The sequence below is a fragment of the Ranitomeya imitator genome, chromosome 4 (genome assembly GCF_032444005.1).
Source record: "Ranitomeya imitator isolate aRanImi1 chromosome 4, aRanImi1.pri, whole genome shotgun sequence".
Lineage (NCBI taxonomy): Eukaryota > Metazoa > Chordata > Amphibia > Anura > Dendrobatidae > Ranitomeya > Ranitomeya imitator.
Window position 1 is genome coordinate 427,095,742 of NC_091285.1, and position 15,864 is coordinate 427,111,605.

A 15,864-nucleotide genomic window follows, 5' to 3' on the forward strand; every position below is an offset into this window, starting at 1 on the left:
ATTTGATATTGATGACCTAGCCTAAGGATAATCCATTAATACACAATGCCCTTAAATAGAATCTGTCACCAGATTTTTGCCACCTTAGCTGAGAGCAGTATGATGTAGCTTTCTGTGTATACTGTATGTGGGCAGAAAACAGTAGTGTGGGTGGGGTTATACAAAGCTCAGCATTTAGAGAATTGCTAGATCTGGGGTTATACAAAGCTCAGCTTTTAGAGAACTGCTAGATCTGCAGAAGATAAAACACTGATTTTATAAGAACTGCAGCAAAAGCACAGTAAGTGATACATCGCTGAAATCAGGGTCTCTGTCTCTATGTTGTTGCTGTCAGATGGGGTAGAAAAAACCTGGTGACAAAAATTACCTCAGTAAACTTCTGGAAAACAATTCTAAACTATTCTAATAGTGATAACTGCATTGACTCACTAGCTGACCGGTTTCTCTTAGGACTTGTCTGGTAGAGCGTTACATTGTGCTGTTCCTCTGCTATTCCCCCTACAGATGTATAAAGAAATTGACAATTGCATGGCAAAGTCAGACTGTGCGGTGACGCAGCTCTTTCTCAAGGTCAGCGGTATAGCGCAATGTCAATGTATTCATACATTTCTAAGGGGAACTGTAGAAGAATGACACAAAAAAAAGATGTCCGGAGACTAGACCTTGACTAGGTGGCACAGATGGCATTTTCTTAAAACGCTGTTTGGCAAGTGTTCCCTGTGGTGGGAATTGTCTGTGCAAACACAACTGCCTCCACCGCATATCACTAGGTGGGCAGCAGAAGCCGTCAGACCAGTGTCCCTCTCGCGGCATCATCACTGGTCAGGATTTACCTCATGGAACTGAATATTAGTATAAGGCAGGTGAGGCTTGCTGGGAATACAGTGGATTTTCCTGCATGATACTATTGCCTATTAACATTCTGATATACAGTATTCTTTATATATGTCCTCTAAACTCGCTACTTAAGTGCAAACAATTAAAAGTAAGAAGTAGCGTCAAATTCCCTTGGCTAGTGACAGTATAGCTGAGAAATATAGGCTAAGCAATAATTGCTGTAAATTGCAGTGCATTATATTGATGAGGTGATTAACATTGGGTTATAAAGTGGCGGCTGGAACTTCAGGAGGATGTAAGCTTGTTTTATGCTGCTAAATTAGACTCCTTTTGATTTGTCTTCCTTCAGAACTCCCACCGTTTTGGTCAAAGAATCTGTCAGTCCATGCGTGATTTGGCTGAGCTCCTCACTGTGCCACCTCGTGGTGAACGCTGACACCCAGTCACTGTACAAGATCACAGGACACATCACAGAACCCGTGTTACTTTTTGCTCACTCCATGCCTAATCTACTTGTTAGAGAAAGCAATTATGCCAATGTCGTGTGTTACTGATGATAGGATGCTGCCACATGGTCAATCAATATGTATATGGCTATTATCTGCACTCGAATAAAAAAAAAAAAATCTGAATCTATGTAAATAAATTTTATTATGCCAAACCACCAAATATCATTGCTTGTTCTTTCTACAGATGTACAATAATTCAAGATGGAAAACTCCCAGTAAACCCCATATTACAGCAGTAATTAAGCAATTACTGAACACCATTGATTTGGGTAAAGATATTTTATTCAGATTTCCAGCGTGCTTGTGAAAGGACATACTGTGCCCACTTCCTTGGCATTTCCCAGAGTGTGATCATGCTCTTACGGTTTGTATTTGCACACAAAGTGGTTTTGTTCTTTACACGGGGCGTCATTCCACTGGCGGAAAGCTGTGAACAAAGAAAAGTATTATTGGCCACGAATATTCATATATTCATATTTCCTTATGTTGTGTATAGAATGTTGGTCCTCAAGCAAATGGAGTTCAATATCCTTAATGTGCCGCGTTAGCCAAATGCCATTTTTCCACTAGTCTAGGATTTTGTTTAAGAGCTTGTTCACATGCTGCATTTTTGCTGCGGAACCCCCCACTCGCTAGTGTTTTACAGTACTATCAAAATAAATTAGAGTCCTGAAAACTCATCCACATTCTGTTTATTTTTTCCTGATTTGAACCATCGAAGCATTTTTTTAAATCCGTAGCTTGTCAATTCGGTTATCGATAAACCGTTTATCACGCACATAATGGTAATTCTGCTTTACGTCACCTGTCTTATCTATGGCATTTTCTGTGATATGTTGTGCATAAATATGTGATTCTTCAGAATTTCTATTAGTCTTTGCCTGATGAAGAGACGTATGTAGTCTCGAAAGCTTGCAATTTATTACCATCTTTTCAGTTGGCCATTAAAAGGTATCAGCCACTGAGGACTCTGAATTCTAAATATTTTTCTATCCACTGGCTAACACGGTACCAAGATATATATCTATGCTGCGTAATTAGAGGCTTTTACAACACAAAAATTCACGGTGAATCAAATATTTCAGTAAAACTTTAATTTCGGCTGATTTTCTCATCTCTAGTTATCATATTTCAGCAACATTTTAAAAAAAAATAAATCCAACAGTCTATTTCTAAACGTGCATAGTCATGGAATCTTTTTTAGCATATACTTCTATTTGTTCTATGATCAGGCTAAGGCTACGTTCACATTTGCGTTGTTGGGCGCAGCGTCGTCGACGCATGCGTCATGCGCCCGTATCTTTAACATGGGGGGCGCATGGACATGCGCCGGTATGCGTTGTATTGCATTTTACGACGCATGCGTCAATTTGACGCACCAGACAGGGCGCGGACGACGCTACTTGTAGCATTTTCCCAGCACCAAAATTCATGAACATTACTATTTTATGTCAACGCATGCATCAAAAACGCAGCGTTGTGTATATGCGTTGTGGGTTGCGTCGACGACGCTGCGCCCAACAACGCAAATGTGAACGTAGCTTTACTACGTAAAATGCTTTTTGTATTCTAACAATTCACCTTTGTTTGGTGCTTGGGTGCTGTATTATGTTGTCGGTATTCAAAGTTAACGTTTTTCTCAGCTTGGGTTCTCAAGAACTCGCCAGGAAATTCTATTGGACATTACAGCCATTGTTCTGCAATCAATATCACTTACTTGTTTCTTTGGTCAGTTCCCCACAGTACTCGGCGTCATTCAGGTTATTAGGCTCTCCATTCTTCCATGAACGATAGTTATACATTGATCCATCATTCCATTTCCAGCGACGGTTCTAAAACAACAAGTAAAGTAGATATGATAATCTGACAAGCAAACGAGCAAACATATGATTCGTTTACAGAAATGGACTGATTCTCTCTTTAGAGTTTTCTGAATTAATGCATCTAAAACATTATTCATACATTTTGCCCAGGTGATTAGTTTAAGGCTACATTCCCATCATGAGTATTTGGTGAGTTTTTCATGTTGCAAATTTCCTGCACCTATTAAGTAAATTAGGTTACTTGCGTTTTTCATTGCGATTTTATTGCATTTTTGATGCTGCCATTTTGGTCTCATTTACAATACAGATTTGTCCTGCTAACGTTGTAGTGTAACATTAACCTGAAATTAGTTTGTGTTTTATTAATGATGGACGTCAAAGCTGCTGAACATTTTACTTCTTTTAAGCTCTCGAGTTTTTCATTATTTAAGAATTTATTTCATGACCTTAGGGTCTCTACCCAATATGTACATTGTCCGCTACTTTTACCTGTTCGGGGTCATGAAGTCCAATCCAGACATCTACATTGGGGGAGTAAGCGGCCACATGACTTCCAATAATGGATGCTTCTGAGTCATCTATGATTGAAGCCAAATGTGCACCATGTCCATAGCTGACACACTCAAACTGCAAGAAATGAACGTTATGGGTTGTTAATGTATAGAACAAAAATACAATATCTTTGCAATAAATGTAGGTGTTCTGCTCGCTTCTCTCACCTCAGCCTCAGACCAGGGCAGTCTGAACCGGAAATATCCATAACAATGAGATTTGTAGAAAAACCATCCAGAAGGACATGATGAGCGAGGTGCCCCTATAGAAAATATTAGTGTTAAATAATTTTTACATAGCAATAAATATTATATAAATAAATGGTAATAATAATAAAAAAAAATACATTTTATATAGGGGGAAGCCAACTACTTACTGTATGTCACATTTCTAGTCTATGGCAATGTATTATGGCTGAGGAAAAGTAGGTTCTGGTAGCCTCATGGGTGGAGCCAAAAGGGGCTGTGAAACTATAACACGGTGTATAGGCAGCAGTCGTGAATAAGGGGAGCATTATTCGTGCCATGCTACAGGAAAGTGAGGGTCCTAGCTAGATGTGTGTGCTGATGTTATATTGGCGATATGTCTTTGCAGACTGCGTGCTGCCGTTGTACTTGGCAGGCATGGACCAGATGGTATGGAGATGAAAGTAAACTTTCTTTACCTAACAAGAACTTGAGGAGAAACAGTAGCGTAGCTCAGAGGGGCCATCTGGAGTTACCACCACTCAGTATAAACAGTATTGGCATGCGCAGGGTATGGGGAGGCTACTGGGGGGCCATCATACAGTGTGGTGGGAGCTACTGAGGGCCATCATACATTGTGGGGCCTACTGAGGGCCTTCATGTAGTGTATCCATTATGCTGTGTATGTGGTAGCTGTGAGGAGCATCAAGCTGTGTAGAAAGGAACTATATATAGGGGAACCATGGGACATTATTAAATGTTAACCCATTATCTACCAATGACCTTTTTTTGGGATGCCTAATCTTTAGCTTCTACCAACTAAGATTTTATAATTTTTATAATTAGGTCCAATTTTTTGTGTTGTGTTTGTAAAATGAATGTTTTCAAAATAGGAAATCATGTCATTGTCATTTTTAATTGAATATTGGGACGCTCTTTTCTGAAAAATCCGTACTTGTAAAAATTTTAATTTGGCAAGTAATGGGTTAAGTGGGTTCTTAACAAGCATAATTGTTATAGGGGCACTCAGGGTATTGTGTCTGGCAAATGGGCACATTTAGGCCATTATTACTTTCTAGAGTAAAATGTGGATACAGTTTTCTAGGGTGCTTGCACAGGGCATTAATATTTTACCATCTAGAGGGACCAAAGGGGCATTATACTTTGTAAGAGGCACAGTGGTGGGCATTATTATGTGGGTCAGTAAGAGGATCAGTAATAGGGACACACATACGGCAGCAGCTCAGCATTGAGGTGACAGCAAGATGACGCTCCCTCTTTCATCATTGATTTCAACTGTATCGGCACCCAGGACGACAATACAGTTAAACTTGCAATGATGGGCGGAAGGGGCCTAGTGTCAAGCACTGGCACCAGGCCCCCCAAATAACGGGCCCCCTAGCAGCAATGTGGCAGTGCAGGGAGATTGATGGAGAGTTTAACTGTATCGGCGTGTACAGTGCAGTTAAAAGTAGTGTTGATCTGGGTGTGCCCCTCAGAGAATGGACCACAGGGTGATCGCATCCTCTGCAACCGCATTAGCTACACCACGGGTGCTATGTGGTTGTCAAATTTTGGGTGAGCCTGTCCAAAACAGATCAGATGGGATAGGGAAAAAAATGTTTTTGGGTTTGTTGAACGGGTCCTTGATGTGCCCAGTGGAGTGTTTTAAAAATTATTTGGGTTTAGGGGTGGTTTGGACAGGCCCATTGTTGAAATACAGTAATGGATCTTTTCTGTCATGACATCTGTTTGTGGTAGTTTTTAGGAAATGCTTGGAATCTTTGGGCCTGGAGGTGAATAGGTTCTCCTCTCACTTATTCTTTCAGAATCAGAGCCGCAACTGAGGCTGAAAAGTTAGGCCCTTCCAGCTGAGGTGGTACAAAAAATAGGTAGGTGGGAATCTAGGAGGTATAAGCTTTACGTGCGTCCTCATTTGGTGTGACAGAGGAGTGAAGGAGGGAACGAGCTAGGCCTGCGGATCAAAGCTATTGTGATATTAATGTTGTATTAAAGTATATATTTTATACATAGTCAGCCATTTCTTGTTTTCACCCCTCCCCTCCTCTCCCAACCCTCTTTTTTCTCTATAGGCGGAGCATGGCAAGTTTGGATTTTGGGGCCTCTTGTATATTGGGGTGCGTTGAGGGCTTATGTATGAAAAGATGGGAGTCAGTTAGGCTTTCCTAGAAGTGAGGTTGTAGTTGGGTGAATTGGATTTCGTGGTCTGAACAGACAGCAAGTATTACTGGATTTTCTTAATTTCGCATGATTAGATTGTTATCCCGATGTGCTGGTATTGCTTGGTTGGGGGTACAGATCTGGAGATTCGACCCTGTAGAGATTTGATTAGGGATATCTGCTAGGATTTTCTGCACCCATATGCATCTTATCCGAATATGAGGACGATGTGGTAGGACATAATGCCCAGGAAAGCATGACACACTGCTTGGTCCATGGAAAAGATCAAGAAGACCAGAATAAAGGTGAACAGGGCAGCAGGTAGTTTTGTAGCAAGGAATGGAGGTGTGGTAGTAAGGCACAAGGATTTGGAGTCTGGCAAGGGGAATTTGTCTTGGAACGATGGGGTGCACCTGAATGCAATAGGGATTGATTTATGGGCCTTGGGGATTCAAGAAGGTGCAGAGCTGGAACTTCTGTTGGTGGGGTGACTCGAATTATGAGGGGTAATGATTTCTGAGTTGGTGGAAAAATTGTGCTGGGGGTTGTACATTTTGTAGATGGTAATCTTCCAGTTATGTTCAAATTTGGTTAATTGCATGGCGGATTTTGTGACTCTTAAAGGTGGGGTCCTGAGTTTGTGATATGGAAAAGGCTTTCTGGCAACAGAGGTGCCCCCAAGCCTGTGGTCACAGCTGGAGATAATGCCTAATGATTTATTTATTATAGTGCATTCACTATGTTTTGGAGCTCCAAGAGCCCCCTCACCTTTAAGTTATTTACTATTGTAATGTTTGTTTTAATAAAGGCCAATTTGGCCAAAACGGTGGTCTGTCTGTTATTGGGGAGGGATCCGGGGAAGAGTGGTGAGGTTTTAAGGTGGATAGTAGAGGTGTCAGCGAGAGGGGAAGCCTCTGCAATACTGCAGTCAAGGCAGTTTCCCCACATTTATAGTATAATTACAGATACACCCAGGGGCATGAACAAGGTGAGAAGGGTCCTGACTCCTTACTCTTTACCTGGTTCATACGCCTTACTTTCCTATTGGGTGTTCAGGGTATATTCACATATTCAAACAGATAGAACATGCTGCATGTCCTTCACTATTTTTTTTTCCACTGGATTCTCTTAAATTTGATTTTATGTTCAGATTTATTGGATGGAAATTCTTCTGTGTATTATATTTAACAGCTCTGTATATTGCATCGCGTGCATAAACTACATAAATTAACTGGTGCTGTGAATTAGAAATGTGCAGCATGTCCCTTTATGCCGTTGGTGTTCAGATTTCACACGTTGCAATGCAACAACTGAAATTCCCACATACTGCAGAAATGTCCTGTGTGCATGACGGTAAGGCATGAAAACCACTGCTAAATTCTTTTAAAATCCCGAACATGCAAGCAAAGTGTAGTGGGTGGAAGGGTAAATGGAGACCAAATGTGTTCAAGGGGGTTGTATGATGCGGTTTAATGTTTTAATATGTTCTTGTGTGTGAATAAAAGGTTTGATTTTATTCCTACGGCTGGTGTTGTTTGGTTCTCCTATAGGCTTTGCTTTAAAGCCGTTCCTGGGAATGCAGGAAGTATGTCCACTAGGGGAACACATTAGATATAAGAATATAGCTTGCACAGCACAGGGAATTAGGTAGTTAATAGTGTTGGGATTAGCTCATATTTTTGGAAGGGTTAAAGGAGTTTTATAAGAAAAGTGTTTTCCAGTTTAGAATAGTATGAGTTCTAGTTCTGGAGAAGGAGAGAGTCTAGTCAGGTGTGAGTGAGTGGAAGTAAGGCTAAACATTAAAGTGCTAACAGGTTCTAAGAAAAGTAGATGCAGCAGAGGCGGGCAGGTTCTGTCAGTTCGTCTCCTCTCAGCACGAGGGCACATCCGAAGTTTTATCTGGACGCCGAGAAAGTCTTGCTTCTAAGGTCCAGAAGAGGTACTGAGTGTCGTACCTCTTTCTCCCCGGTTACGAAGGTGTTGGCTGGGTCTCAGAGAAAGAGAAGGATGGTGTTCGTCAGGGAAGCTGTTATGTCAGAAGGAGAGTCCCTTTGGTCAGCAAGAATAGTTGGGCTATGGACAAGTTGGGCAGAATGTAGACGAAGAATGAAGACTCATAGGACAGAAAACAAAGGGAACACCACTAAAATGGGACTCTGCCTTATTCTGTATACTGCAGCCATGTGAAACCGAATTGTACAGTAAATCTGAACCTGTTAACCCGGACACAAGGTCTCCCGTCTTGTCTGAAGCTACAGCCAGACCCAGTCCCATGGACGGGGACATAACCAGTACTCCTGAAGGAACAGTAAGTAAAGAACAAACTCCACAGCGCAACACCCTACACCTGGCTGACTGTCTTTTAGAAAAGGGGTTTAAGTGCGAAGATAACTCAGTCAGGCCCACAGCAACCGGCCCTGTACCCCCCTTCACAAGCCTTAGATCAGACCCAAGCAAACATTTCCGACATTTCAGCTGTTCCTGTTTGGCCATAGACTGAGACAGCCAAAGGGTTGGTAATCATGACGTACTGCACCATGTGACCCACCCTCAACTTAAAATCTTAATTTTAACAGTATTTTAATTCTCAGAATGCAGATTCCGTTGAATACAGTGGTGGAGGAGAGAGCCATCATCCACCATCCAGTCTGTGCATGGGAGTCTCTGCGCAGTAGGCACAATGACTAGAGATGAGCAAATTTGATTGGGTCAGTAGTGATGAGCGAGTGTACTCGTTGCTCGGGTGATCTGAGTATTTGTTAGTGTTCGGAGATTAAGTTTTCATCACCTCAGCTGAATGATTTACAGCTATTAGCCAGGCTGAGTACATGTGGGGGTTGCCTGGTTGCTAGGGAATCCTCACATGTAATCAAGCAGGCTAGTAGCTGTAAATCATTCAGCTGCGGCGATGAAAACTTAATCTCCGAACACTAACAAACACTCGCAGGTCACCCGAGCGTGCTCTGGAAAACCCGAGCAACGAGTACACTCGCTCATCACTACGGGTCATGGCTTATTGGGCAAGCTATGGCGCTTATCGAATAAGCTGCAGAGGGAACTCTGCTTCCTGGATCGCTCCTGCTGATCAGCTGTTCTGCTTCTCCGCTGCATGTGTCGCGGCTGTGTGACAGTCACGACACATGCATGGAGAGCCTGTTTGTTGGGCTCTGTGTCGTGACTGTCACACAGCTGTGACACATTCAGCTGCGGTGCTGGACAGCTGGTCACCCGGAGCGATCTAGGAAGCTGGGTTCCCTCTGCAGCTTATTCGGTAAGTGCTATAGCTTGCCGAATAAACCCTGACCATATCAAATTCGCTCATCTCTAACAATGACATCATTAGATTGCACCTGCTGTATGGACCCTGAGTGCGGAACAGCGCATCGAGGGAATGGGGAAGTCATTGTCAGAAGTTCTAGGGGGCTTTGGGGTCATCATACTGTGTGGGGGTTGACTGAGTGAATCATCCTATGTGTATGTGGGGGCTATGGGAGCATCACACTGTTTGTGGGATGAGCTGGGGGCATCATAATTTGTGTGGGATGTGGGGTAATAATACTGTGTGGAAGGAGCGGTTGGTCAAAGTGCATCTATACTTCTATATACTTAAAGAGGATCTATCAGCAAATATAATAATGTAATTTTCTATATGTGTTTGCTTGTTTTAGATAGATGCTAACTGCTTTGAAAAGTCAGTATCTATGAAAACAATTTTGATTTAAATAACTATTTTCCAATGGAAGTGCGCCTGCATCTTGTGGATACCAAGGCATCTCGTTGATCAATCTGCACCACGCATTCTTCTAACACTATTTAAGGCTAAATATCATAAGTTGTATGATTTATAGGTCTTTATCAACTTTATGAAAATCGGTAGGTAATTTGGTTTTGATTGGCTGCTACAGATAAAAATACATGTTACAATAAACCTTATCATAATGTATATTAGCAGTAGCAGCAAGTCAACTGACTGCATTCCGGTCACTATAAAAAATCAAAATAATAAAAACTCTGAAAATCTTTACTAAAAACATTCTTTGAAAATATATAATAACAATATTTAGCAAAATTAATATCCGCTTATTGGTTTGGCCTTCCACAATAAGGCTAAGTTCACACTGGACATCTTTGTTGCGCTTTTTTTATGCTTTTATATAATTTTCAGCTGGTTTTTACAGCACCAGCAAAGCCTATGAGATTTCAGAAATCTCATGCACACACATTGTTTTTTTGTCATCAGTATTTTGTGCTCTGCATGGCTTTTTGGACATAGAGCATATCACTTCTTTCAGCATATTTCACCCATTGACTTGAATGGGTGGTGAAAAAACGCTGAAAAAAACGCACCAAAAAACACAGGTGACATGTTTTGCAGCGTTTTTGTGCCCAAACCTCAGTCTTTGGAATATTGGAATTTGTCAATACTAAACTTTATCAGCATACACAAGAGACATATCTAGCGAGAAAAAAAGTTTAAAAAAAGCCACAAAAAAACAAGGAAAACCAAGGAAAACATGCTTTTTTTTTTCCCCTCAGCTTGTTTCCTGCCGAGAGATCAGGTTTTGCTGCAAAAAATAAAAGCGCTGAAAAAAATGCCTTGTGTGAACTTACTCTAATGGTCTCTCACATGGCCCATTGCGAAAATGATTTGCCAACCCGTGCCTGAGACGATCTGCATGTAATAGTGTCTGCACTCTGGTGAAAGGTGAACGTTGCATGCAAGATGTTTAGCTTTTACCAGCAGGTGTCAGGAAGCTTTACATGCAGACAGCAGAGGAAAGGGATCATTACATGGCTGCTGGTTTGGTCAGTCCTATTTTGATGAGAGATGAGAGGGACCCTATGCAAGTTCTGGTTCTGGTACCCAACCAAACTTTATGTCCAAAGTTTGGTTCGGGTACCCAAACTTGAACATTAACCCGAACCCCATTGAAATGTATGGGGACCCAAACTTTGAAAATTTCTCTCTCTATTCCTCTCTCCTCCCAAACTGTCACCGGAACTCCAAAAATGAAAACGGACTTCCAGGAGAAGTCCGAGGGCGGAGTTCAGCACCGGGTGCCAAGTGCTCGGTACGAAACCCAAACTTTAAAGTTTGGGTCCGCTCATCTCTAGTCCTGGTTTGTAGATATAGATAACATACAGTATGAATACAACGTGTATTATACATATGATTTCATGCATTCGTATGTTCATAGAAAGGAATACTCTTGTATATCTTGGGTGCACCCTGAATAAACCATACATATCTAGTATGAAGATGTTCCATCACTGCAGCCCCTTCTTTTGGGAAAAATAGAGTCCGTCATGAGAGCAGCTTATGCACAAGTCTGCTGCCTTCTAGATTGCAACATCAGTGTAATTTTGAGATATGTTGCTATTATCTAGCTTGTTTTACTCACCTTCTGACAGAGAAACACCAAGGACCAAACAGCCCAGAATGGCGAGGTACATGGACGATGACATCCTGGTGGTAAAAACAAGGTTTGGGGTGTATGAAGTTATTTTTTCAGAATATAGCAGAAATGAACAATTAGATAAGAATATATCTAATTATATTTATATATTCTAATATATATTATAATAATAATATTATATATAATAATATAAGATAAATAATAACAATAAGAAAAATTGGATCTTATAAAGCCAGGGTGTCCAAAGTGTCCCAGCCATCTATGAAGGCATCAGCAGGGGTAACATGCACAGGTAATGTTTCCACAAAGTGCCATGTGTAGTTTGCAGTAGGAAACAGTCCCAAATGTCTTCTGATTGCTGCATAAAACGTACTATGAGATTAATAAATGTCATAGTAACATTTTATATTCACAGGACTACTGGACCACTAATCTATTTACCACCTCTGTCTGTATTCCCATTGACCCATAGAGCCTTACCTGCTTTGGAAAAGTAGACCAGGTGAGTGTGAAGTAAGGTTTTCAGGCAGGACCTTATATAAGTACATGATGCCCCGTGTGCCCTGTGCTAGTTAGGAGGTGGCATTCTGTGGCAGATGGAGAGCAGGTAACAAGGACAGGAACAAGCAATAAGGATATGGATAGTAAAGTGATTTGGAGGGCATTATCTTCCCACCTATACAATAAACACACCCAGAGAATACAGTATATCAATAAAACCACGCAAGTCCTATTATTAGTTATATGCTCCTGGAGCATGATCATTTATTTCAACAGATCATATAAATTGTTATTGAGGTTTTTGTTAAAATGGCTTTCCCCAATTTAAATGTTTTACCCCATAGGTTCTCACTGGCTAAATATAAAAAAATGCTTTATTCACCCTAACAGTCCTCGACTGGGACTGAAATTCAGTCCTAGCATTTGAGAGCATACAGACCCACTTGCTGTGCTGTCATAGTGAAATATGTGTGGGTTATGGCTAATCAAGGTGTTTATCACACTAGGTAATTATGAATGAAAATGAGGGAAGGGGGGAGGAATTATTCAGCTCACAAGGACCCGAAATGCATAGACCCATGTATTCCCCCTTCTGTGTCTACGTCCCCTTCTCCCCCATTTTTTATGTCATATTTTTGTAGAATTTAAATTTTTTTTCTCATTAAAACTCATGTTTTAACTCTACGTAATTAAGCGTATTCTGGAACCCCCTGGTCTTTCCTCTGTTTATCACACTAAGGCTGGGTTCACATTGCGATTGTGGTGTCCGTTAGACGGACTACGTTACACCGCGGCGTAATGCCGCCATTGAATGCAATATCGGACGCATCGCTAGCCATGTGCCGTCATTGAGTGACGGACCCGGAGACGCGGGCTGCAGCGTTTCCGGGTCCGTCACTGCTAGCGCAGATAGAGCTGGCAGATGCTCTATCTGCGCTAGCATGCTGCCATAACGATACTTGCATTAACAGCAGCCCGTTAACGTATGTGTTTAACGGGCTGCTATTAATGCAATGTGAACCCAGCCTTACAGAATACAAATAGTCATTTAGCTAATAATACCAGCAATCACCATACTGCTACAAAATCCAGTACAAGATAAATATTACCAATAATGCCTAGATATAAATACAAAAAAAAACACACCACGGCCACATATGACCACCAGGTAGTGATTGAATAATACCACCATGCCTCCATTAACAAAAACCACTGCACCAAGGAAAATTTAATCCGAAAAGACTACAACATTAGGGGCAAATAATGTTACCAGTTCCAGACGATAGACTTTTACTGATCATAGAATCATAGAATGTTTGAGTTGGAATGAACCTCAACGGTCATCGTGTCCAATCCCCTGCTCAATGCAGGATTTACCAAACCATCTCATGATCATTAAAGGGTTGTATTCACCTTGAAGTTTTATGACTTTTGGACAGATCCCCACTCCATCTTAAAAAAAACTATAGCTACAATAAACCTAGACACTGGAATAAATACATTATTTTGGTTGTCAAAATGACCACAGCTTTATTTAAATCACAGGATGAAAACATTCACAGTAGGAGTCCGGTGAAGTGCTAGTACATTGGGATTCACAAGTACTGTACTTTGATATCCCCAGCTGTCTACATACCAAGACAGACAGCCATAATGGGGCGGCACGCACTGGCTTGCCATTCAAGCAGAGCCAGTAAACTTTTAGGGCACCAGTGACCCTATTATTCTTACCCCTGTGCTTAACCACTGTGCCCACCCTTGATTGACGTTACCATTAAAACGTCCTTGAGGCTGGCCACCAAAGCCGAGCCTGTTCACCACCATGAGGTTTTACATCTTCTTTTAGTTAAAATGAGTCCACCTTAACTTGTCTTTAACTTCCAGCTGACTCCTAAACCGCCACCATAGAGGCCATTTGACAATTTAAATGGACTCGACCACCATTAACGATGCCTAATAAAGCCATCATCCAGTTTTTTTTTTAATAGATCACTTTTGTAAACTTATAAAGTAGAAGTCCCTGCAAAAGTATTAAAGGGACTTAACTTGGCAAACCTCCGATTCACAAAGAGTCATCCTACAGTGTTCATCAGAATAAAACCCCCTGATGAGGAAACCTCTAGGGAACCGTGGCTGAAGAATTGCCCTTCCCTTGGACTTAGAGGTTAATGCTAATGTTAACTCTTTATAGCCATGATAAAATTGGACCTTGTACAAGATGTAAAATGGCTAATTAAGCAAATACATTCATCATTATGCAAGCAATAAATACAATTTTCACCTTTTCGATCCAATAAGGGTCGAATACAGAAGAGATACTTTTAAAAAAAATTATTTTATTTTGACAAATTTAAAACCATACAAAAAGCAAGAATATGTCACAGTAAGGGATACCGCCAGTAACGAGACAATTTTCAGAAAGTATGACCACAAAAATGCATCGAGTAACACTGTTTATGTCAAAATACAGCACCAATACCACTATATCAGAGATATACCAATAATCACCAGTTTTTTCATGTCAACTGTTATCTAATCATGTTCTAAACAGTTGGTAATTGGTCCAACAGGTGCCAGATACAAAATACGGCTATATACAGGTATATGTCCCAATACAGGTATATATTAGTTAATCCACAAATGATTCTTATTGCATTTTATGCACACAACATAATTTGGTGGTACAATGATAGCTGTAGTAGTTATTATTACTCAATAATAGTTGTTCACTAATTAGCCCTTGGCCTTATAACTATGTCAATATTATATGTTAAATACAAAAACGTCACTTAAATTAACCATACAAAAAGCTGGGCAAAAAACCTCCTGCTGTATGAGTCAGTCTATCCGGTAACTTCTGTTACCATAATGTACCTTCCAATACATCTAAATCGTGGTAAATCTAGTCATACATAAAGTGCCATGCAAAAAAGTGTTGTGCATAAGTACCTGTAACTGTGGGCTCTGTTTATCTTTACCGTTCCGGGTCCATACAGCAGCATCCCCTCACCCCGATGCGCGTTTCGCCTCCAGCTTCTTCCGGGGGCGTGTCGGGGTGAGGAACAGCCGACTCTTTAACCACAGTTCTGGCCAATCAGCTAATGAATCCACAAAATAACGTATATGACGCATGTCAACATCGCCTCTCTCACTGATCTGATCTTCCAGCCTCCGCTTCTGACACGCAAGCGCGAACCGCAAGCCTGTCTGTATAAGCTTCGCAGGAAGATCTCGAGTAGAGGAAGATTGCGCATGCGCTCTATCAATGTTGTAGAAATCACTGCGGACTAGTATTTACAATGTGGGGGAAATGTGATACTATCTGTGGTAGTATGGTTGTACTTTTTACTCGCGGGATGATTATATTTTACTAGATGGTGGCCCGATTCTAATGCATCGGGTATTCTAGAATATGTATGTCCATGTAGTATATTGCCCAGCCACGTAGTATATTGCCCAGCCACGTAGTATATTGCCCAGCCACATAGTATATTGCCAAGCCACGTAGTATATTGCCCAGCCACGTAGTTCACGTAGTATATAGCCTAGTCACGTAGTATATAGCCCAGCCACGTAGTATATTGCTCAGCTTGCCCAGTCACATAGTATACTGCACAGAGCCACGTAGTATACAGCATAGAGCCACGTAGTATATTGCACAGCACACATAGTATATTGTCCAGCCACGTAGTATATTGCCCAGCCACGTAGTATATTGCCCAGCTTGCCCAGTCACATAGTATACTGCACAGAGCCACGTAGTATACAGCACAGAGCCACGTAGTATACAGCACAGAGCCACGTAGTATACACCATATCCCTGTTAAAAAAAAAAAAGAATTAAAATAAAAAATAGTTA

General features: G+C 41.2%; 2 protein-coding genes across 2 annotated transcripts in view; one reads left to right on the plus strand and one right to left on the minus strand.

Moving 5' to 3' along the window:
* CPT1B (carnitine palmitoyltransferase 1B) overlaps nt 1–1,506 on the plus strand; it is a 69,656-nt gene extending 68,150 nt beyond the window's left edge. Inside the window, exon 19 of the mRNA XM_069765498.1 lies at nt 1,187–1,506. Within this exon, the coding sequence (XP_069621599.1) occupies nt 1,187–1,273 (87 nt within the window). The 3' untranslated portion in view covers nt 1,274–1,506. The remainder of the gene's footprint in view (nt 1–1,186) is intronic.
* LOC138676319 (regenerating islet-derived protein 4-like) lies at nt 1,470–12,075 on the minus strand. Its single transcript, XM_069765502.1, has 6 exons — nt 11,985–12,075; nt 11,490–11,554; nt 3,889–3,983; nt 3,659–3,796; nt 3,064–3,178; nt 1,470–1,773 (listed from the first exon to the last, which is right to left on the minus strand). Exons 1-6 carry the CDS (start codon nt 12,050–12,052, stop codon nt 1,706–1,708), a joined length of 549 nt encoding a protein of 182 aa, XP_069621603.1. The 5' UTR covers nt 12,053–12,075; the 3' UTR covers nt 1,470–1,705.
* Nucleotides 12,076–15,864: the final 3,789 nt, after the last annotated feature.

What these genes read in the sequence shown, in the direction of transcription:
- LOC138676319 (XM_069765502.1), bottom strand. Translation starts at nt 12,052, where the DNA reads ATGTACTTATATAAGGTCCTGCCTGAAAACCTTACTTCACACTCACCT. An exon ending in TGCCCTGGTCTGAGGCTGAG is followed by an intron (nt 3,797 to 3,888) that starts GTGAGAGAAGCG and finishes CATTTCTTGCAG; the next exon opens with TTTGAGTGTGTCAGCTATGG. An exon ending in GACTTCATGACCCCGAACAG is followed by an intron (nt 3,179 to 3,658) that starts GTAAAAGTAGCG and finishes TTGTTGTTTTAG; the next exon opens with AACCGTCGCTGGAAATGGAA.